Genomic DNA, 22,843 nt, shown 5'->3' with positions numbered 1-22,843 from the left:
TAGGTTATTTTTGCGGTAAAAGAGAAAACTGTAAATATTTTTGTGGCATTCTGTATATACACGTTTTTTTCTTCTTGTCGTCCTCAGTCACGTGGGTTCCGTATCTGGTATGCGGGACGAAAAAACAATAACATTGCAACCTGGAATATACGAGAAAATATAGGTGAAACAAAACAAGAATGTGTGACAATAGCGCATCTTTCGTAAACACCTTCCAGCGGCGTGGAGAGATCAGAACGGTGTTTTACCGCATACCAGAAATGACGATATTCAAGATGGCTGCGCCCTTGTGAAAAAGGTGCATATTAATTTAATCACTGTAGTTGTCTTAAAAAAAAACAGTGCTTTTAAATATGTTTCTTTTTTAAATGAGCGAAATAAACCTAGAACTTCAAAATATACTTCTCAAAATTGTAATACAAGTCACTTGCAAAAGAAAAAAATCACTGTTTTTAGTACCGAATTTAATGCACGGTATCGTTCATTTAGTTTCTCGTTGAAAAGAAAAGCAGGACGATATGGACTGTCCGTTATACTATATGTGGCTTCTATATGGGACGCCTCGCGGAATGATCCATGGATGAAACGCGGCTCCCGGGCGCTGGTCCCCACGCGGTAATGTGTTTCGGCAAGTGGTCCCACCCTTCGAGCCCCGGCCGGTGGAGGGCCCTATCGGGGTTTCCGCATTGATCGCCTCATTACCCTAGGAGGTGCACCGGGGCCGATAAGAAGCCCCCTCTGTCGAGCGCCCGATAAAGACGGTTTTTCCCGAGGCCCGGTCGCAACAGGTTGCTGGCGCTTCGATTGGGAAGCACACTGCCGTCGGAGGACCCCCTGCCATGCCCCTTCTCCGCAAAGCGATACAGCGAGAGAGAGAGAGAGAGAGAGAGAAAGAAAGAAAGAAAGAAAAAGAGAGTTATTGACGGTTTCACAAGAGCCCCATATTCCGATTCTTCTCGATAAAGTTGCCGCTCAAGACGCCTCAAAACGTTCGATCGAAGTAGTCGTACTCGTACGTTACCTTCGTGGTTCGGTTAGGACGACGTCGCTCTTTGAACGCGTCCGTGCGCGTCCTCATAGCGCGCGACCGTCGAGGGAATTTTGTAAATCATGAGCAAATATTACGAATCATGAAGCTCAGAAATTGTATCCATCCTGACATCCGGTATTGTTCTGCATGACACTGAGCTTTTCCAGATGCCTGGGCTCTCAAACGTTACGGCATGCATGCTGTCCTGTGGTGTCCTTGCCCTGGCTGGTGTCCCACGTTTGTAAGGACGCACGCGGAAATGCCTAATTTATACTGTGCGATTTTACTTGTGATTTCGCAATTGCAACGTCGCTGGATGGAAAAAGAAATCGGTGGTGCTTAATTTTGCAGCTGCAAAATCGCAAGCAAAATCGAATTATGTGAATGAAGCACGACTCACATCGTGCGATTTCGCTTGCGATTTCGCAACTGCTACGTTGAGCCCCGCAGCTTCCACCACGTTTTTTATGCAACACGAGTGATGTCGAAATCGCGAAATCGCAACTAAATCGCACACTGGGAATCGGGCTACAGGCTTCAGAAGCCTACAATCGCATGTGCTGTCTTCGGGAAGCAAAAGACCAGTCGTGAATGAGATAAGCGTGCGGTTTCGTGACCCATCAGCAATGTAATACCCAATGGTGCCTGAAACGCAACTCCGTCTGGTCTGTTTACAGCGTCTTGACTTTTATTGGTCACTGAATTTTCGCCTCTTGATGTCACAAATGACTCATGCTGTTAAAGGCCGCGATCCTCGCGGTGGCCAAACACTGCAGAAGGAAGAGGCATAGGAAAAGAAGGGGTAAACGGGAACAAAGTATCCACACTCTAAAAAATGTTTGTGCGTCTACTTTCACGCGCAACACTCGGAGAGCCAATCACCGCAACTTACGGAGGCAGCTCAGCGAATGACAATGCCGAAACATATGTTTAGACCGAAAAACGCTGACTGAGTTGTGACATTAAGCAATGCAAGCGTGACGTTTTGCATTGCTTAATGTCACAACTCAGACTGCGTTTGTTGGTCTAAACATATGTTTCGGCATTGTCATTCGCTGAGCTGCCTCTGTGGGTTGCGGTGATTGGCTCTTCGAGTGTTGTGCGGGAAAGCAGGCTCATGGGCTTTTTTTAGATTGCAGGTCATAGGTCATTCGGAGGTGGATATGACAGACGCCTGTTTTGTTGTAGCAGATTTCTTCTCGTTACCACCGGTGAGAGGACTTTGCCGGCGAGTAGACGTTTTAGCAGCTCTGAATGAGCGCCGGCACAACTGACGTTCACCATTTGTTTCCTTTCATTCCGTTATTTGCCCTTCATTACCGTGGACGCGCGTCAGGTTATTGACCTTGTGGACACCACACTGTTCTATTCCCCAACGCAGACTTTGCGTGGATTCGGCGATACCCATTTTAGGGACATGGGCATCTCGGTGAGCTTTACTACAGAAGTTGAGGCGCATAGGAAAGGGGTCTATGACCATACCAAACCCGCCGGTGTTTCGCAGAAACGGAAGAAGGCATTACCGTAGGGAACTTCAGAAATACTATCACGTGATTACCTAAAAGTGACCCTTCCGGTGGGCGTGTATACTGGACGCGAGTGGAGCTGTAGTCATTGCCGGAAATTGCAGGAAGTTGCTAATTTCTTTACGCTTCTCAAGCCTAATTAATTCCCATGGTTTGATTCTGCTTGCGATTTCGCAGCTGCAGCATTGAATCCCCAGCCTTTACCACGCATTTTTTTTTTTTTTTTTGCCGCACGAGCAACGTTGCAACTGCGAAATCGCAAGCAAAATTGCACCAAGCGAATCCGTTTCACATCGTAATTCGTTCCTCGGTGTGTGAGAAGATCTACTAGCAAAAGGACAGGCAGAGTAAAGCTCCCCAAGCTGCGGCTCCAGGCCTTCAAGGGCGAGGTCAGCGGTTGGCAGAGCTTATGGGAGCAGTTCAGTGGTGCCAAAACCCGGGACAGAACGCCGAACGAATGAACTTGTACTTTAAAGGAGGAGATGGCGGCGACGCCGACCTCAACAGTGAAAAAACGGTGACTGTGCATACGTATACCTCTCCAGTGCTCTGTGTAATTCAGTTTATGTCATATACACTCCGTTTCACCTTATGCTGTACCGCAGCGAAGGCTGGAAGCGCGAGCTCATAGCGTTGGCAGCTGCCCTTAGTGCACGAGAGCTTGTGCCGCCGAGACGGGCTCCTAGAGCAAGGAGCTCGCGCTTGTAGCCTTCCCTGCGGTATATCATATGGGTAAACAGAGTATAGTTGTTTCCCCTATTTGTGACCATTTCAGATCGGTTTAAAATTGCGCGCTGCTTCAGCCACACGGTGTTCTCATTGCCTTATGTCACAAACTCATTGGCTGCAGATCGACGATAAGAAGCTCTGGATTCACTCCGCCCTGCGTTTCTTGAGCTGTCGGCGACTGTACTATTTAAGGAAAACCGGAGGGTCTACTTTCCCGCAAAGCACTTGTGGGAGGCAATCGTTGCAATCTACGGATCAAGCTTGGCGAAGGCCCTAAGAAAGCAGACTGGTCCGTGCCACTGAACATGGTTAAACTTCATGCTCAATTCCATAGTGCAAACTGTTTTGCTTTCGTTCTTTTTGTTGTAGGTTTAAACATACTGTCACAAATGCCAGGCAGGGAGGCGACGAATAACAAGCGAAACAAAAAGTTTAATGTAAAAATGAGCGTCGAGTTATTGGCGTGACAGCTGACTTGGGCGAGAATGCCTCGGCAAGGCCATGCTGGACTAGTTTTCTTGAATATTCGGCCTTGAATGTTCGAGCGTCGAACATTCGGCGTATAACTAAACATGAAGAAGAAAGTCTCAAGAAATTGAGCAGAATCAATGAATAAACGTTATTTCAAAAGCCGGGCATCGAACCCCTGACACGTGCATGGTAGCCGGGTCCGTTCCCTCTCGGCTACGCACGCGGCAATATCGTAAGGATGCCTCGTCACTCGCCAAGCTCCCTCCATAGATTGCAGTGATAGGCTCTCCCAAAGGCTTTGCAGGACTGTAGACAATCCAGAGAGTGATATATAGTCACTGAGAGCTGAAGAAAAGCAGGACTGTGGCCGTCATCATGCTTTTTGCTCCGTGATTCCTTCTTTGGCGTTCTTATCGTCTAGTGGCACAATTTGAATGGCTGCGGAGCGATAATAAGACGCTCAAGACTAGCCAGGTCCTGCGTTCCTTAAAGGGATACTTCAACGAAATTTTAAATATTTCCGTCGTGTTCAAAAATAGGTTGAACATGATCCACAATATCCGTAAATGACAATCACATGTTTGTATTTTGAGCCTGGTAGCTGTATTTTTCGTTATAAACGGCCCACTCTGGAAAGCGCTCAGAGAAGGCCCAGCGGAGACCACGTGACATCCAACGCAATCGTGACGTAGGTCGTCTCGGGACGAACAAAGCTATGGCGAGGCTGACGTCGAGAGGATGCCCTAGTCGTTCTAGCCACCGAAGCGGCTGCTTTTGTACGAACTTTGAGTGACGGGTTAATCTTCTATAATCTTGTAAGGGGACAATAGCGACTTCTGTGACACACAAAAGGCATCCTCGGGAAGAGGGGAGTTACTCCTTCCCCTCTTCTTTCGTCGTGGCCGGAGGCGAGACAACCTACGTCAGTAGCTGTCAAGGTTCCTAGACGAGCATTACAAACGATGCGTTAGACATCCACCAGGTGCTCTTTGCTAATCGTTTAATTCGTTTTAAAGCTCCTTTTCGAGACTTTTTTAACAAGATATTGGTATGTTCGATGTGATACTGCTCCTTTGAACACATAAAGACCAAAAAATGAGCGCCGAAATTTCGTTGTAGTATCCCTTTAAAGGGGCCCTGCAACAACTTTTTGACTGATTTTTAATTTGCACCAATCATGAGCGCACTGAACGTAGAAACTTAATGAAACTTTTCTTTTCTCGAATTTTGCTTTAGTTTAAAAGTTATAGGCAAATTAGAATTACAAAAACAAGCAAAAAATAACCTCCTTCATGACGTAGTGGGTCCTGGCTTGAGCGGCCGTGAACTAGAGGAGGGATAGTGAGCTCATATTTTTTTGTCGAACCAGTGTGACCACTTCAACCATCATTAACAGTCAACCAGTATGACCAGTTCAGCTGCCATGACCAGTCAACCAGTGTCACCCGTTCGAACTACCTTGACCAGTTCAACCATTATAAAACTAGTCATACTGGAGCAGTAACCAAGTTTGAAACTGGTACCAGTTTGAACTGGTCTTTCCAATAGGGCTTACTGCTTGAATCCAACTGAAACGGCCCGCCGGTCTTTCGAAGTTCGACGAGCTTCGAACTTTTACCCTAAAAGTTCGAAGTTCGTCGACCTTTTGACTTTTCAGGAATCGAGAATTCGACAGTGTTCGAATTCTTTAGATAAATAAGTTCGAAAGTTCGAAAATTATCGAATTTCTTAGCGTAGGAGGTTCGAAAGTTCGAACAGCTTCAACCTTTTTAGTGCAAGAAGTTCGAAAGTTCGAAAATCATCGATTTTTTAGCTTATCAAGTTCGAAAGTTCGACAAGCATCAAATTTTGCAGCATAATAAGTTCGAAAATTCGAAAAGCGTCGAACTTCTTAGTTTAATGAGGTCGAAAATTCGACTTCCGTCGAATTTCTCCATATGGAAAGGTCGAAAATTCGAAATCTTTCGAACCTTTCGAACCGCTTGATTCGATCATCGAAACTTCGATGCGAAAAAAGTTCGCGGCATCCCTAGTTATAACGTCCCACCGTACATGATATTTTACGTGAGCGTTCGTTTGGATGCAATAAATTAAAAAAAAAATTAGCAGCGAACTATACAGATAATGTATATTTTAAAATAAAAAAGAAAGTCTAAATGGTATTATTTTATGGCGCTATAAAAACGAAATCACGTCAATTAATCAAAATAATGACACATTAAGTTGTGAAGCATCCTTCGATAATACATTTTCCACAACTTCCATATTGATATATTACACATTAAGGATGCTATAAGACCTCAAACTTTTCCCATTCAGTTTCGGCGAATTGTAGATTCTTAATATAAAGTACAGATGGCGACACGTATTCGAGAACAACTTGATGTGCATTTTCCGTCGTGTTCCGCTTGGAACGCCACGTGAAAGACAAAGAATGACAAAAAAGCGCCAGATTTCAGGGTGTCAGATGTCTGGATGCCCGCAGTGAGCGAGCCAGAGATGTCAGAACAACAAGCGCGAGGCTGCGGGTTCACCACAGCTGATTTTGCGCGCGTTCTACTTGCGTCGGTACACATGCCTGACTGGCCTGGCGTGATCCAAACGAAATGGACGCAATGAAAGGGATTCCACAATTTGGAATTCCACCACGTATGCGAAAACATTTGAATGTTTTCATCACTTGCAAAAATCATTTTCGCAAACTATGCTTGTCGGAATGGTTTGACTATATTTTGTTTCAAAACCCACCTCGGTGGCTCTTAGGTGGCAATGATATTAAAACAAAAAACACAAAACATTCAATCGTCTCAGTGTCTCTGAGCTAACGCGCTGGCCCATAAATCTATATTTCTTGGGTTTAAATATCGGCCAAGGTGCCCGCAATCCGACGGAGGCCAATCTGAGATTTCGGTTGAACGTCAAAAGATCTCCCGTTAGTCGAAATAAACCCGCATTTTTTTTTATTAGTGCGTGCTAAGCGATTTTTGTTGGTTTGGCTTGTGAAACCCTGAGATCTAATATTTGCTTTGCTTTACCTTAGTTTGGAGCGCAGCCAACGCTACGGGATGATGAAGCCACCGAAGCAGCGCCTAGAGTGCGAAGTCAAGCTGTTCGTTTTCTTTCCGTGCGTATGCGGTCGGGCTTCTAAAGCCACTAAATAAGCTACGCTTCGTACACATCTTTGCGCTTAAAATGTTGGTTGTCAGTTATCTGAAGCTTTATCTGAAATAACAAGAAACGCTTTTCCGTTTTCCACAAATGTTTAAACAGTTCGTGACAAAGAAAAGAAATATTACGAGCGTTCCTGACACAAAAACTAATGCTGGGAAGTCGCACTTTTGAATCAAGACGATCGGCAGTTCCGTTTGATTTGTTACTAACCACCAAGATGGCGGCGCCCACAACAATATCGGGGCAAAAAGTGCCGATACTCTGAGCGTAGCTCATTTGGTTTAGCTCACACACTAAACCAAGTGGTCGAGTGTGTTGTGGCACCGCCATGGGCGTACCAACCGGGGGGGCAAGGAATGTGTTTTGCCACCCCCCCCCCCCCCCGAAACAGCTGCCACTGGGTAGGGCAAACACTGGCCGGCGGCGCCCAAGGGATACCAAGGGCACCGCCCTCCGGCCCTGAGGGGGGGGGGGGGGGTTGCCCCCTCTCTCAAAATCAAGTTGGTACACCCGTGGGCAGCGCAGATCAGAGCACGTGGAGAAATGCTCGAGCGCGAGCTCTATTCATAGCCAGAGGTCGGCATTTTAGGTCGCCCTCACTCACCCTCACCCTCACAGCCACACTCACCTAAGCCCCTCACTCACCCTCACCCTCACAGCTACACTCACCTTCAGCCCCTCACTCGCCCTCACCCTCACAGTCACACTCACCTTCAGCCCTTCACTCACCCTCACTGAACCTCCCGGCCCTCACGCACTCACCGCCCTCACGGCCCTCATGCCCCTCACGGCCCTCACGCCTCTCAAGCCCCTCACTCACTCATGGCCCTCACGCCACTCACCGCCCTCACGCCACTCACCGCCCTCACGGCCCTCACCGCCCTCACCGCCCTCACGGCCCTCACCGCCCTCACGGCCCTCACGCACTCATAGCCCTCACCGTCCTCACGGCCCTCACGCACTCATAGCCCTCACGCCACTCACCGCCCTCACAGCCCTCAACGCCCTCACGGCCCTCACCGCCCTCACCGCCCTCACGGCCCTCACCCGCCTCACGGTCCTCACCGCCCTCACGGCCCTCACGCCACTCACCGCCCTCACGCCACTCACCGCCCTCACGCCACTCACCGCCCTCACGCCACTCACGCACTCATGGCCCTCACGCCACTCAGGCCAGCTTCAGATGGGGCAATTTCGCCCAGAAACTTTACGTCGCAACACCAGCAACACGCGCCGCCCGCGATCACACGCAGCAACCAATTGCTGCAATTTGCCATCGTCATCATAAAATTTTATTTTTCTTGCACTATTTAGACACAATTACGCGTTATAAACGTGTTTTTGTGCATTTAAATCTCGTTAAGAATACTAATGCACCTTTCTGAAACAGTTTATTTCTAAAAAAACGATCGATTTCAAACAAGAACCAAGTCTTTCGGTGTCATCATCACCGGCACGAGGTATCACGTGAAAATTTTGCGTCCCTGATTAGATGCAGCCGCTTCAAACGTATTCGAATTGCTCCGAGTTGCTTGCTTATTTCGAGCCGGACCCGATCTCAGCAATTCTTGTCTATCTAGGGAAAGCTAGAGAACAACCCGCCATTAACACCAAAATTGCTGAGAAAGATGCTCGATCTGAAGGGGGCCTCACGCACTCACCGCCTTCACGGCCCTCACATCACCTCATGCACTCACCGCCCTCACGGCCCTCACGCCTCTCATGCCACTCACTGCCCTCACGCACTCATGGCCCTCACACCCCTCACGCACTCACCGCCCTCACACCACTCACGCACTCATGGCCCTCACGCCACTCACTGCCCTCACGCCCCCCACACACTCATGGCCCTCATGGCCCTCACGACCCTCACGGCCCTCACCGCCCTCACGGCCCTCACCGACCTCACGGCCCTCACCGCCCTCACGGCCCTCACCGCCCGCACGGCCCTCACTCACCCTCACACTCATGAATTTTCCTGGTTCAGAAACTCACTCACCCTCACCTCACCTGTGAAGATGAGGGTGAGTGAGGGTGAGTGAGGGTCCTCATGAGTGAGGTTTGCCGAGGTATGCTCATAGCACGGAGCTCACGCTGCAGAACCTGTAGGGAATAAATACCATCGTGCGCTGGTCTTTGAAATAACCTCAAAGGTGCTAGTGCACGAGGCCCGTGTCTCAAGCGGCGCTTGAAGGCAAATGGCGGCGCAGCACTAAAATGACTGGCCCTTGTAAGCGAATGGCGGCGGAGCACCCGCTCGTGGTTTTGCGCATTTCCACAGCAATGGTTGGCGGTACTTGTAAAAAACGTCTTTATCAAGGGGCTTTACCAAGGGCCCTGGGTTGTGTCGCCCATCTGCATCCTACCGTCGTGCGATTGTCTACCACATATACTGCGTATTGCACGTTAAAGACCCCGAGCTAACAGTTGTACAGCACTTTTTATGATCTTCAACGGGTAACAATGTCGCCCTACGAAACTGCTTCTCTCTAAAAAACTAACGACTATTTTTGAATGCGCCGTTACATTGCATTTTTAATTCGTGTTCGCGTGTTTGCGTTTTTTGTTTTTAGAGCGCAGCTGTTAGGCGCCCGTTTCTGGCTTGAGCGGCGTCGCCGTCGCCGTCGGCGTAACCGCGCGGTGCATTATGGGTAAATTTTCCCGAAGGAACCCGAGGTCCTCCCGAAGGATCTCGGGTTCCTTTGGGAGGACCTCGGAAGGACCTCGGGTTCCTTCGGGAGGACCTTGGGTTTTTTCGGGAGGACCTCAGAAGGACCTCGGAAGGACCTCGGAGTCCTTCGGGAGGACCTCGGGTTCCATCGGGAGGACCTCGGGAGGACCTCAGGCTCCTTCGGGAGGACCTCGGGTTCCTTCGGGAGGATCTCGGGAGGACCTCGGGTTCCTTCGGGAGGATCTGGGGGGGGGGGGGGGGTCACGTTACCTGGGGGGTCACGTGACGATGACGTCATCAGTGACGTCATCAGTGATGATGACGATGACGATGCGGATGACGATGACGTCATCAGTGACGTCACTGATGACGTCATCGTCACGTGACCCCCCAAGTCACGTCCCCCCCCCCGAGGTCACGTGATCCCCCCCTTCCGAGGTCAACTGACCCTCCCAGTACCCTTCCCTCCTCCCCCTAAAGAGCTGCGCTCTAATTCGGCGTTACAGGGAGTTGTAAACGGCTTTTTCTTTTTCTTGTCTACATCTACGATTATGCGGCTCTTACTTATAATGAAACAGACTATAGTTGTCGGACTTCTGGAAAATATTATATAGCTAAGAAAATGGCACGTGAACGGAAAAGACACAAAAAAACCACACACACACATAGGCGCACTCATTAAAATAATTGAAATAATAGAATTCATTATAATTGTGTTTTCAAAGGTTTGAGCCCACCAAAGGCTATAAAAGCGAGCTCGATGCTTTGGATGATGCGTTTGTTCACTGGAAGTGTAGTTTAGGGCAGTATGCTCGCACTTGTATGTTCCGCTTCGCTCGCCAGGATAAAACAAAACACTTTACTGGTAAGGTATTTAGTCAAACAAAGGTTGCCCTCTGTATATGCGCAATGCCATCGCTTTTCGCGTGATTACACGTTAGTTTATCATTATTGTTTTCGTTTACCACTCTGATTCAGTTCGTGCTCTTTTGTGTGCTTCATGCATTAGAGACCAAGGTAACCCAGAGACCAAGGTAACCCACCTTATTCAAAAGTTATAAGGCATTTTCTGAAAGTTTCAATGGGAGAATGGAGTCCATTTTTGCCCGTTTTCGGTTTCTGGTGCCATAGAGCCCCATAAATTCGAAAACTCCGTCGGTGGCCATTTTCCCATTGAACTTTTCAGAAAATCACTTATAACTTTTGATTAAGTAATCGGATCGGGCTGAAACTTTGACATCTGGTTGTGACCTCTAGCGCTACCTTTGGGAGGAGAATAAGCGTTCGGCGATGCTTAGTTTATTTTTGCGGAAGAAAAAAAACATGCAATTTTTTTTGTTGTGTGACACCTTGTACATTGCTTAAACTATGTTCAAAAGCTATCCACAGACCCAGAATCTCTGCCTGGCCAGTGATTGCATTTATCACTGAATTGGTATTGAAATAATTCTTATTATTTATTGCTCTGAGTTAATTTTTAACTTCGGCGTTATTTCTTTTTATTATGACTCCCGCACCAGTCCTACTTTGGGTTTAGCAAACTCAACAATTAAACTTGAGTGTCATTTTTTTTGGTCTCGTGGTTTTGGTCAAAATGAGCACCCAGCTACCTAAACGAGACACCTGACCACCCAAAAAAAAGTTTATTTTTTTTATTTTTTAGGTATTTAATTTTTCAAGCTAGAATTTTGGAAACCCAGGTCTATCACGTCATCACGTTTTCCTGGAAATCCACAAAGAGCCAAACACATGCACGACAAAAGGGCCGGCCCGTCATATTGCCGCCAGCAGAGCCGAGAAAGCAACGCTCGGTCACGGACTTCGATTCGCATTGATTCTTGCACCAGACGTAACTTTCGCCCTGCTTTCTTGTTCTCGAAAGTGCCAGTTCATCCTCGCCCCGAGCGCGCGACGCTCGAATCTTCTTTGCCGAGCTTTCGAGATGGTGACGCACTGTAGATAAGCAGCTACCAGCGACCTTGTCGAGTCACTCTCGCTCTCGCTCTCTGTTACGCTGCCAAATCGCCGCCTGCTTTTCTGCTGCCTCGACGCTCTTTTTTACTTTTTTGTTTGGCACAAGTTCACTGATTAAACCTTTATTTTTCAGTTCACTGTTCGTCCTCTCGTCACCTTCATTCGTGTCAGTATAAATATGATCGCATTGAAATATGTGTAATTGGCCTCTAAAATCTCCGATAACGGCGAACAGGCACTTTATATTTTTCAACGTGTCGGTGTGCATGTGTCTCGCCATTTGGCTCAGGACGATTTTCGCGTTTTGTTCTGCCCACATTTGCTGGAGATGTGAGCTCGGAGCGTAGGCAGCTCTGAGGCAGCTGGCTCCCTTGCACGAGAACTGGTGCAGCCGTGCGCGTTCCAAAGAAAGCTCGTGCAGAGAAAAACAAGCAAGGGACCAGGGATGTCAAATTCAGGATATAGAAAAATACCCCACTGTATCGGGGCGCTACCACACACGATTTCTCGCATTGATGCACAGGCCTGGAAGCAATCCCACCACCATCTGTTGGTTTCACATTAACCAAGGGTAGGGTTGCACCTTAAGCGCTCAGCGACCATAGTTTGTTTTGAGACACGTTCCCGCGTGGCTGGAGGCCACTCACTCAAAGTACTCCTGGGCGGGGCTAGTGGAGTCGTTGGACGCGTTGGCCCTCTCGGCCAGCGTGAGACAGGTCTCGGTGTTCCAGGGGTTGTCGCAGCGGGTCCAGGGCAGCTCCGAGGCCAGCGAGGCTACCAGGTAGTACACGGCCCAGGCGATCACCGTGTTGTAGTACATGGCCATGTACAGGTCCAGGATGCAGATGGCGTAGCCGATGCCTAGGGAGGTCGAGGCCATCATGGGGCCCGGTACGCCGACGTCACTGGGTTACTCCCGTTATCCACAAACGATCGTTTGCCAGGACCCGGGTTAATTAACAAATACCTCGTACTTCGTTTCACAGTCAATACAAAATCGGCTTTCCTCTCCTTCCCAGCCGTGGCTCCGACAGCACTGCGCGCAACTAGTGCGAGTGAGCCTAGTCACGTGTCTCTCTCCGACGCGCTCATTGGCTCACAGGGACCGTGTAGCTTCCGCCCTTTACCGAGTTATTTTGAGAAAGTGTCTATATCTAGCTAGCAAAGTCTTAGCGCTGAATATTTGGCGTCACCTGAGGCCAACGCAAGGCACCGGTTGGACAGGAGATATTGCGTCAGGAGTCGTCAGGAGTCGCCTGCAAGGACTCGTGTCTTGACTGATCGAAAGCGAGCTCCAGCATTCGTGTCCAGTGTTTGCGTTTGGCCTCATTTAGGTGACGTCTAAAATTCACGGCCTTGCTGTTTAGGAGGCGGGCCCCTCTCAACACTCGTCTCCGGTAGAGGACGCAAGCAACACGGTTTGCTTCTACACTTTGTACTTTCCTGCAGAACGAACCCGTGCACAGCCAATAACAGCCGCCTATACGATGCGATTGAAACGGCTATAGCTACGCCAATAATTAAACAAAATTTCCGTTAAAAGAGAAAAAGAAGAATATTGACGCTAGGTTTTGGGGATGTGAAATGCAATGCTCAGTGCTGGAGCCAAGCTATGGTAACTGGAACAGCTTTCTGACCGGTGTGTTTACCACAACCTGATTTCCGATCACCTTATTTACGCCTGATGACGTCAGACTTTTACCATGTTGTTGCCTGCCATGATCCTGGCGGTGGAACGGCAGCGGAGGTAGATATGGCAGACGCTCTTTCAGCCGTAGGTCTGTCTCAAGTACAGTGCAGGGAAACTCGAAGAGCCACGAGTCGGAATGCTCCGACGACAGCGACACTTCCGTTTCGCTCGTTTCTTATGTTTTTTTCTTTATTTATTTTTAAACCTTTACGACCAAATGCCAAGATTGTGACGTAGTTACCTGTGATGTAATCAGTTGCCCCTTCGGGACTATACCTTCAATAACTAACGTGGTAACCCGGGAGCGGGTGAAAACCGGGATGGACAACACAAAGTTTTTTGTTGTTCGTCCCAATGAAAAAACAAATTGGGTTGTGTGTATGTTTATACAGCCTAAAACTTGATCTGCCTCAAGGAGCGACGAGTCTCCCAGCTGTAGATAAAAAATTTCGCCAGTGCAGTAAAACCACTAGCCAAGGAGCGACGAGTCTCCCTGCTGTAGATAAAAAATTTCGCCAGTGCAGTAACACCACTAGCCTAAGGTCTTTAACATGCATCACGCAGTAGTGATACACGCCCACACGCCGGTACGATGCTCATCTAGATCCCGACGCCATCTATCAATACAAACGCCAAACACACCTCTCTACTGCACTTGGTCATTTGCGTCGCCGCCCGCCGTAGACTCTGGCAAGCTTCTTGGCCCTATTTTTTACACAAAGAGAGCTACGCTTTGTAATTTATACCTTTGGCGAAATAAATATACCTTTGGCGAAAAGTTCAGATTGCTACGTGCAGGCGTAGATTTTTACGGTCCATTTTAGATCGAGCCTGGTGACTTAAAACACCCTCACTTTTCGAGGGTCACTCTATTCATCTCCAAGGCCAAACCCCAACGCTCTACAGTAGTAGTTTCATACATCGTTGCGTCGCCGGAAAAAGCTCAGCTGTCCTCGGTTCGTATATACGCTAGCGTGCACGGCAATCTCGGCAGCCGAATATGACGTTTTTCAGCTGCCTCCAAATGATTTCGAGAGCCTGTGTTTCGTCAGTGAAAACTTAAGAAACGTAGGGCATTACGATTTCCGAGTATCTTAGAAGCGCTCCGCAGCAAATGATATTCCCCCATTAGCCGATAACAGCAGGACGAATCGCAAGGTAAGAGGTGCGCCAGTGACTACAGTGGCAGTGGTTCAATGACCTTCTCTATAAGCCAGGGGCGATCGCGAATTCGCTAAAAATATTGGACTATAAAAATAAGAACAAAAAGCATCCGAAGACTGTGGCCGTGGCTCAGAACTATCCCATCCGGTAGCCGAATTCGGCGTTCACGGTTAGCGTGTCAAGTTTGTAGGGTGGCTGAGCAGATGCAGACGCAAACAACGAACAGATGCAACAAAAGTTCCAGCATTTCCCGGCTAAAAAGGCAGCGCTTGCAAAATGGCTCTTTCTTTCTTAGCTCGAAGGGGAGCTTGGAGAGCGATGGAAGGGCTTTTCGCTTGGCGGAGATGGAAATAAGAAAACAAGCGGCGAAAAAAGGCGAAAGCGTCGCTCAATCATCAAGGCCAGAATTAGCTCCCTCCCGCCCCCGTGCGCGTTCCGAACTTACTTTCACGTCGTTCAGTGCTCCTCCACTTGAGCCGCGGGGGAGGAGTAACGAGAGCTATGCACACTGCGCTTGCTCGAGCATGTTTTCCATTTGAGAAACAGTATATGTATTGCAAAAAAAAAAATGTGCGCGCCTCATCGAGGATGCTTTTAACACTTCGAGCACCTTCTCTTTTTTTAAAATATGACACATTTGGTGCTTTTTAATATGTGCAAGAACAGACTAATAGTCCGTCTTAAACTAAAAAGGAAAAAAAAAATGTAGATGACCAAGTTCGTCCGGGCTAACTTTGCGCTGTACCAATTTGTCTTAAGTATTCTTCACAATCACAGAAATACACTCTCCTTACCGCGCTGAATGATCTTTTAAGCAAAAGCATCGACACAATGAAAATTTCGCGCAATGAAAGGTATAAATTAATTACTAAGAATCACTCTATTTTTATGCGTTATGTAGAGTTTTTATGCTGTTGCTGTCTATATAATAAGAAGAAGGAGAAGAAGAAGAAAAAGAATGTTTTGTGTATGTGTATCCCAAAGTTAGTCAACCTCAGTGGATGTCTGGTGTCTCAGCTGTAGATGAGAAATAGCCAGTGCAGTACAACCGCTATTTTGGGTTTTTTTAACGTGCATTACGCAGTGGTGATACACGACCGCACGCCGGTAGAATCTCATCCAGATCCAAACGGGCAGGGGTGGGGATTGAGCCCAGGGGTGCTATGTTGCGCTTTTTGGACTCCCAGGAGACTAGGGAGAAGGAAGTGACGTCAACGACACAGCAAACGCAGATTGGATGTTGACAGAAGAAAACGAAATCAACACCCAATCTGCGTTTGCTGTGTCGTTGACGTCACTTCCTTCTCCCTAGTCTCCTGGGAGTCCAGAAAGCGCAACATGGCACCCCAGGGACCCTACGCTGCGCTTTCTGGACTCCCACGGCGACCAGGGAGAAGGAAGTGACGTCAACAACGCAGCAGACGCAGATTGGGTGTTGATTGGTGAGAGCCGCTGATGACAGATTTCCGCAGAAGAAAACAAAGCTCACTTTTTCTTTGTTTTCTTCTGCGGAAATTCGTCATCAGCGACTCTAACCAATCAACATCCAATCTGTGTCTGCTGCGTTGTTGACGTCACTTCCTTCGCCGTGGGAGCCTAAAAAGCGCAACATAGGGTCCCAGGATTCCTGGGTTCTGCATCGCTGCTGTTTATAATTTGATTATATATTTGTTATATTAGACTACAAGGGAGCAAAGGACTCCGGCAAGTTAGAGTTTTTTTCCTTGACTTTCCCCATCCATGCACCAGGTTGGAAAATGCAGTTCTTCAAATGCACATGCTCTGTTCCCTAGCCAGCGTCACTGCCTTGGCGTGTCGTCAGAGACATAAGTGGGTACAGACTCTGAGTTGAGGGCTGAAAAGTGACACTTGAACTACCCTGTTCGTCCGGTTTCTTCAGTTAAAACTCACGAAATAAAATCGAATCGTCGCCAGGTTTCATTTTTGGGTTGGAATATACACAGTGTGGGTTTGTACCAGACTTGTGCCTATATTTCTTATACTTATTGAAATATCTTGGTATCTTGCAAATACTTTTTATCGAGAGTATTTGATGCTCTATTTTAATTACAATTCCAAGTATCTTGTACTCATTATCTTAAATATATTTTTAACATTCCGCCATTTCCCGAGTTTTTCGGTATGAAGTGGCGCGGGCGTGACACGAGCAAACGTGAACATCCTTTCGAGCAACCAAATCCTGTTGCTAGCTCCGATTAGCTATGGTGACTTTGACTGAGCTCGTGAAAACATCGCTTTTTTGCCCATTGTAACTCATATTTCAGCCCAAAGTTTGCATAATGAAGGTTTTCCCCTTACCTTTCCAGAGGCGCCTTTTGTTTCCATAAAGTTTCCCCAAGAAATCCTCAAACAAAAGGTGTGGTTTTACGGAAGCGAAGATGCCACCCTGAGGCGTAACGCAGACCGGAAAACTATACCTACGACAACAATGCAGATTTGAGTGTCAAGAAAATGACAAATAGAAGAAAATGAGAAATGGCCACACACACTCACACACAAAAAAATTTTTTTGCTTTTTGTATTTTTGATTTCGCTAGGGAAAAACGTCGAGGTATTCTTTTGTTTCTTTTCTTTTTGTCGTCAGTCTGTCGCCTATTGATCTCGACAACACTGTCTGTAAGCAAATATTGGTAAGTAAGGAAAATTGGTACAGTAAGGAAAAAAACTACGAACTGAATGACCCCTCAAAATGCCAACAAAGTGTCCCCCGACGTTGAGTGCCTTTCTGAACGCAACCTATTTAGAGAATGTGCGACCACTGCCGTGGCTATTATGTGGGTTCTCTTTGCTATCCATACATATTAACGGCATTAGCGCACACGTATGAGGAAGAAAGAAGGGACAGAAAAGAGCGCTACTCACAACTGTATTTACAACGATGAAGAAAAGAAAGAACATCGTCCAGCTCCCCATAAAGATGAAAAAGGAAGAAGAGGAAGCAGCAATATAAAACAGGAATATAAAACACAAAGTCGGGTGTTCCCTCGCGCGCACAGGCTTGATACACTGGTTCTTTGATTAAACCCTAAAACCTTTTTTTGGCTGTGCCTTCGGTGTCGTGGTGCAGGGTGTGTTTGCATGTCTTCGCTCGCGCCTGGTCACCCGTGTCAGGGGGGGAAGACGACCACATCATCCATGGTCGGCTCCCGCTGGGTCGTCGTGCCTGATGTCTCGCGGCACCCGTGACTCATGCGAGTTCTGCATTGTCCGTCTTAAAAAGTCAGTTTCCTTGCTTGTCAAGGCTACCGATGCAACACTAATGCATTTAGTAGCTGCGGATATGATGTAGAAGGCTTCTACCACTTCGCGGGTCATTTTATCCTTGTGCCTGTCTAGGGTTATTGTTTCCCCGAACAGTGGATTACAATTGCACTCCTTGCAATGTGTTGCAAGATGGCCTCCCACTGTGGCTCTCAAAGAATAATCATGCTCGCGAAGTCGGTCGTTAAGACACCTGCCTGTTTGCCCTACGTAGACCTTGCCGCACGAGAGTGGAATCTTGTATACCACGCCTGAAGTGCACGGAACAAAAGGTTTAGCATGTTTTTTTGTGCACCTCTGTTTTGTGGCACCTTCGGCTTGCGAGTTGACTATGGAGCAAATTTTGCTCATTTTTTGCGGGGCTGAAAATACCACTCGGACCCCATACCGACCTGCCACGTTCTTTAAATTGTGTGACGTCTTGTGAAGGTACGGGATTACCACCGGTCTTGTCTTTTCTACATCTTGTTTGTTGGCTTGGAGGCCTTTTGCCCTTTTCAACAAGGTGTCCGCTACATTAGCCAGTAGTGGTAACGGATAGCTGGCTTTTCTGAGTCTTTCAACCTGCATCGAGAAGCTGGCTTCCATTGTGTGGCAACATGATTTCTTGAGCGCGGATCCCAAACATGTCAGAGCAATGCCCCTCTTGACGATCTTAGAGTGAGCCGAACTGAATTCCAAAATTCGTTTCTTGGAGCGTGGAGAGTACGTCCAGCACACTTGCGTATCACCTAAGTGAAGCGAAAGGTCTAAAAACTGGAGAACGTTTTCTTGAGGGACCTCATACGTGAACCTGAGGCCCCCTCCATACTCAGTGAAGGTCGCCAAAATATTGGTCACCTGTGTGTGCACATCGGTGTTATCTTGAAGAACAACCAGGAAGTCATCCACATAGCGGGCTACCTTGTTAACTCCTCGACTTCCAAGCTCCCTTTCAATGGCACAGTCTACTGCTCCCAGATAAATGTCACTGACGACTGGGGCTACACAGGAGCCAATACAAACTCCTGACTTTTGTACATAGCACCCATCTCGCCACCCAACAATCATGGACGTTAGATAAAAATATAAAAGCTCTAAAAAGCTCTCCGTTGAAATTCCACATGAGCCCCTGAAGGAGAGCTCTCCATTGGCTTCAATACATGTCTTCACAGACTCCAATAATTGTGCATGTGGCAATGAGTAAAACAGGTTCTCCACATCTATACTGAAGGCCGTACCGATCTCATTGCTCTTTAACCGGAGAAATTCGACGATTTCTTCAGAATTCACTACTTTGAAGGGGTCCTGTATTTTTAAAGATGACAGATGTTTTTGGAGATAGGACGCGACTTGTCTTTGCCAGGAACCCTTTTCGGTGACAATCGCTCCCTTTCAATGGCACAGTCTACTGCTCCCAGATAAATGTCACTGAGGACTGGGGCTACACAGGAGCCAATACAAACTCCTGACTTTTGTACATAGCACCCATCTCGCCACCCAACAATCATGGACGTTAGATAAAAATATAAAAGCTCTAAAAAGCTCTCCGTTGAAATTCCACATGAGCCCCTGAAGGAGAGCTCTCCATTGGCTTCAATACATGTCTTCACAGACTCCAATAATTGTGCATGTGGCAATGAGTAAAACAGGTTCTCCACATCTATACTGAAGGCCGTACCGATCTCATTGCTCTTTAACCGGAGAAATTCGACGATTCCTTCAGAATTCACTACTTTGAAGGGGTCCTGTATTTTTAAAGATGACAGATGTTTTTGGAGATAGGACGCGACTTGTCTTTGCCAGGAACCCTTTTCGGTGACAATCGCTCTGTTCCACAAACCCACGCGGGTACAAAAGGTGCTCCGAGTGGCGGTCCGCAGTCAGTCTCGCCCCCAGCGCTCGATCCTGCTGTTTCGCCGACATCGACGCCTGCGACGCTAGCCTTTCTCTATTTTGTTTTGGACACAAGTTCGCCCTATTAAACGTTCAGTTTCTTCAATTATTCGCCGCCTCGTCATTTGTAAGTCGTGACAATATCCTGCTCCCTATATTTGAACTGTATAAAATAGCTCTACGATTTTTTTTTTCTGTTTTGTGTTGCTGCGTGATAATAAACCATTCTGGTAACCCAGATTTGCGCAGCTGTATAACTGCCGTTGTCACTGACGTCGATACAAACTACGCAATGCGGAAATATCTTCAAAAGTAATTTAATTATATATCTAAGTGTCTGTACTCTACTCAAGATACTTTGTAGGGAAATTAACTTGAGTATTATTTTAAATACTTTATAAAGCAGGTATTCAGTAACTCAACTTACGGGGGGACACTACCCAAAAAAAAAAAATGAAATTCTGCAAAAAACATTGATTTTGAAAAATTACATATTTACATTCACCAACATCTAGAGAGTATTCGCAGAAATTTTCACTAGTTTACACTGCATAGATAATTTCTTATAAATTATTTTCAGTCCATCGAAGCTAAAGAAAATGTAGGGTCTGGAGCACTTTAAACGCACTTTTCTGCGTTCCACTTTTTGGTATAAATTCCATTTTAGGAAATTTATCGTTTGATAATGGCAACACAAGGAAGGCTCGTTCTTCACTTTTCCTGACTGAGATTTAATAAGAAATGCGACTATAAAACGTTTTTGGCAATTTACGGATATCCTTTATAAAAAAAAAATGTTGACATTTTGTCGAAGACACAGAAGGCCAAAAGTTGACCAATTTTGCAGAAAAGAAAATTGATAGAAATAAATGACTTTTAACAAAAAGCTTTTCATAGCCGCACCTTCCACGAATTCTGCCACATACCTAGCGAATAAAAATCTTGAATATTGTGATAGTTTTCCGACGATAGATTAACTAAACAATGTAGGTGTGTTGCTGATAGAAGGTACCCGAATTTCCTTCCCACTTGACCGACAGATCTGAAAGTTTGTCCTGCACCCTCTAGCATGACCGCCACCATATTCAGTAAATTTCATTATTTTTGAAGCCAAGGGTTCAAAAGTTGACCCTCCTAGGGGGTCTCTCCCCTTAAATACCTTTATCGAGTATTTTGTCCAACACTGGTTTATACACGATTCTGAATTTGCTTTGTTTGTACTCACTGTCCTGGGAACAATGCGTACGTGTCGCGCAATAGGAGCTTTATGCAGTCGTACTTTTTAAGTTGCCATACATATCAAAAAGGGGGCTGTATAGTATTGCCTGTTTAAAGTTACTGAATTCCTGTCACTGGTTACAATTGCAATGAATCACTACTTTCGGTGTAATAGTATTTACGCAAAAGTAACTGGATCGCGGGTAACCGTCTTTACGTATAGCGAGCTGTAATTCACTAATACCCCCGTCAGACGGGAAAGTAAATGCCATTTTGATCGAACGTCATTCACCGCTCGACGAATCAGCTCGTGAGCCTGGCTCTGCACGTTCCGCACGCGCGCGTAGCGTGGCGTATTAAACACGCGGATTGGCCGAGCTCTAATGTTATTTTGCTTAAATGGCATTTAAGGTGCCCGTCTGACAGGGGTATAAGTATATCACAGTTGATTCTCTAAACAACGCTCATACACGCAAAGGCACACACATACGGGCACATACGTAAATGTACACACTCACGCTCGAACACACACACGCGCACGCACACAATCATAAACACAAGCACATATGCATGCGAAGATCGCCTTTAAAAGTATACCCGCAAAAAAAAGGAAAATAATGAGGGGAAAGAAAGGAAAAAAGAAAAACAGCGATAGTGGCGTTCTGGAGGAATCTGCATGCACAGCATAGCAGCTTTTTTTCTTTCTTTTTTTTCCTTCGGTGTCGCCGATGGAGGGAAACGCTCTGATTTATGGCCGTCGGTAAGGCCCTCTAAACAAAGAAGCGCGTGCCTCGATGAGAGAAGAACTGAGCGCGATAGCTTCGCCCGCGCTATCTGAGCTCCGTGCGGCCGCCAACCTCCTCCGTGCCCCGGCGCTCCCTCGAGCGCGGTCCGGCGGGGCTCGAAGGGGCGCTCGTGCGCGCCCGTGGCTGCCGTTCGGTAGCCCGACGTCCGGGAGACAAGACCGCGGTTTCGACGTTCTTGGGGAGGACCCCGGTGGGCATTCTGCACCCCGATACACTCGAGTGGAGGGAGCGCGGCGATGCTGGAATGACCATCGGTGACGAAAGGTGTCAACTCCTTCGTGCCGCTCCTAGAGCCACTGATGATCTAGAGGTGACAAGAGTGCATCTCCACGGCGCTTGTCGCCTTTACGAACTTTCGGCGCCTTTTGATTTAATACGCTTCATTTGACTCCAACCATAGCCTCCTCTATACTCGCAAATCCTGGCAGTTCGACTACGGAACCATAGAGTGCCCGGTCGCAGATTTGGAGCGCGAGTATCTGGTAGCACAGAGCGTCAAAGAGCCATTCGTCGGAGAACCTGAACGTCAGCACACAGCTTTTGCAGCGGCGAGGACCCAAAACACACTTATTCGCTCGGGAGAAGTGTGTTTCGGCGCCCCGCCGCAGCGGGGCGCCAGTCACGTGGCTCTCCTCTCATCCGTTGTCTGACGCTCCATCTTTTCTATTTCGGCGGCCGCTTCTCGTGGCGATCTGCCAGGCTTTGTCAGTATCAGTGCCACTAAGTAAGCTACGCTTCAGAGTAACGACACTTGCCCATATTGTGTCTTAAAATCATGGTTGCCAGTCATCTGAACCTTTATCTGAAATCTCAGAGAACGCTTCTCCGCCCTCCACAAATGTTTAAACAGATCGCGGCAGGGCAAAGCAATATTACATGAGTTTTCTAACAGCTAATACTGAGGAAGTCGTACCTTTGAATTATGACGATCGGCACTTGCATCTGTCCTGCACAAGCACCAAAATGGCGGCGCCCACAGCAATGTCGGGGAAACAGAGTCCCGATACCCTAAGTACGGCTCATTGAGTGGCTCTAGTCAGTATATAGGAGGCTATGCTCCAACGGATCATTAAGCGTCGGCTCTATTCTGTACATAAAGTGTACATAATACAGATTAACTCGATGCTCTGACGTTGTCACGCCACCGCGGTGGCGCTGTTTTTTGGCCCTGCGCATGCGCAGATGCTTCAACTCGGGTGAATCTGGTTTCTACGCACGTGCGCTGTTACTACAGAT

The 22,843-nt window shown here is 47.3% G+C and overlaps 1 protein-coding gene across 1 annotated transcript in view; it reads right to left on the bottom strand.

Moving 5' to 3' along the window:
- The window catches only part of LOC120838994 (sodium-dependent serotonin transporter), a 67,979-nt gene that overhangs the window by 30,801 nt on the left and 14,335 nt on the right, over positions 1–22,843 (bottom strand). Inside the window, exon 3 of the mRNA XM_040209178.2 lies at positions 12,220–12,433. Coding sequence (XP_040065112.2) covers positions 12,220–12,433 — 214 coding nt within the window. The remainder of the gene's footprint in view (positions 1–12,219; positions 12,434–22,843) is intronic.

Source organism: Ixodes scapularis, unplaced genomic scaffold (assembly GCF_016920785.2).
Source record: "Ixodes scapularis isolate PalLabHiFi unplaced genomic scaffold, ASM1692078v2 PGA_scaffold1__304_contigs__length_218370807, whole genome shotgun sequence".
In the NCBI taxonomy this organism is placed as follows: Eukaryota; Metazoa; Arthropoda; class Arachnida; order Ixodida; family Ixodidae; genus Ixodes; species Ixodes scapularis.
This window is presented reverse-complemented; position numbering and strand designations above follow the sequence as displayed.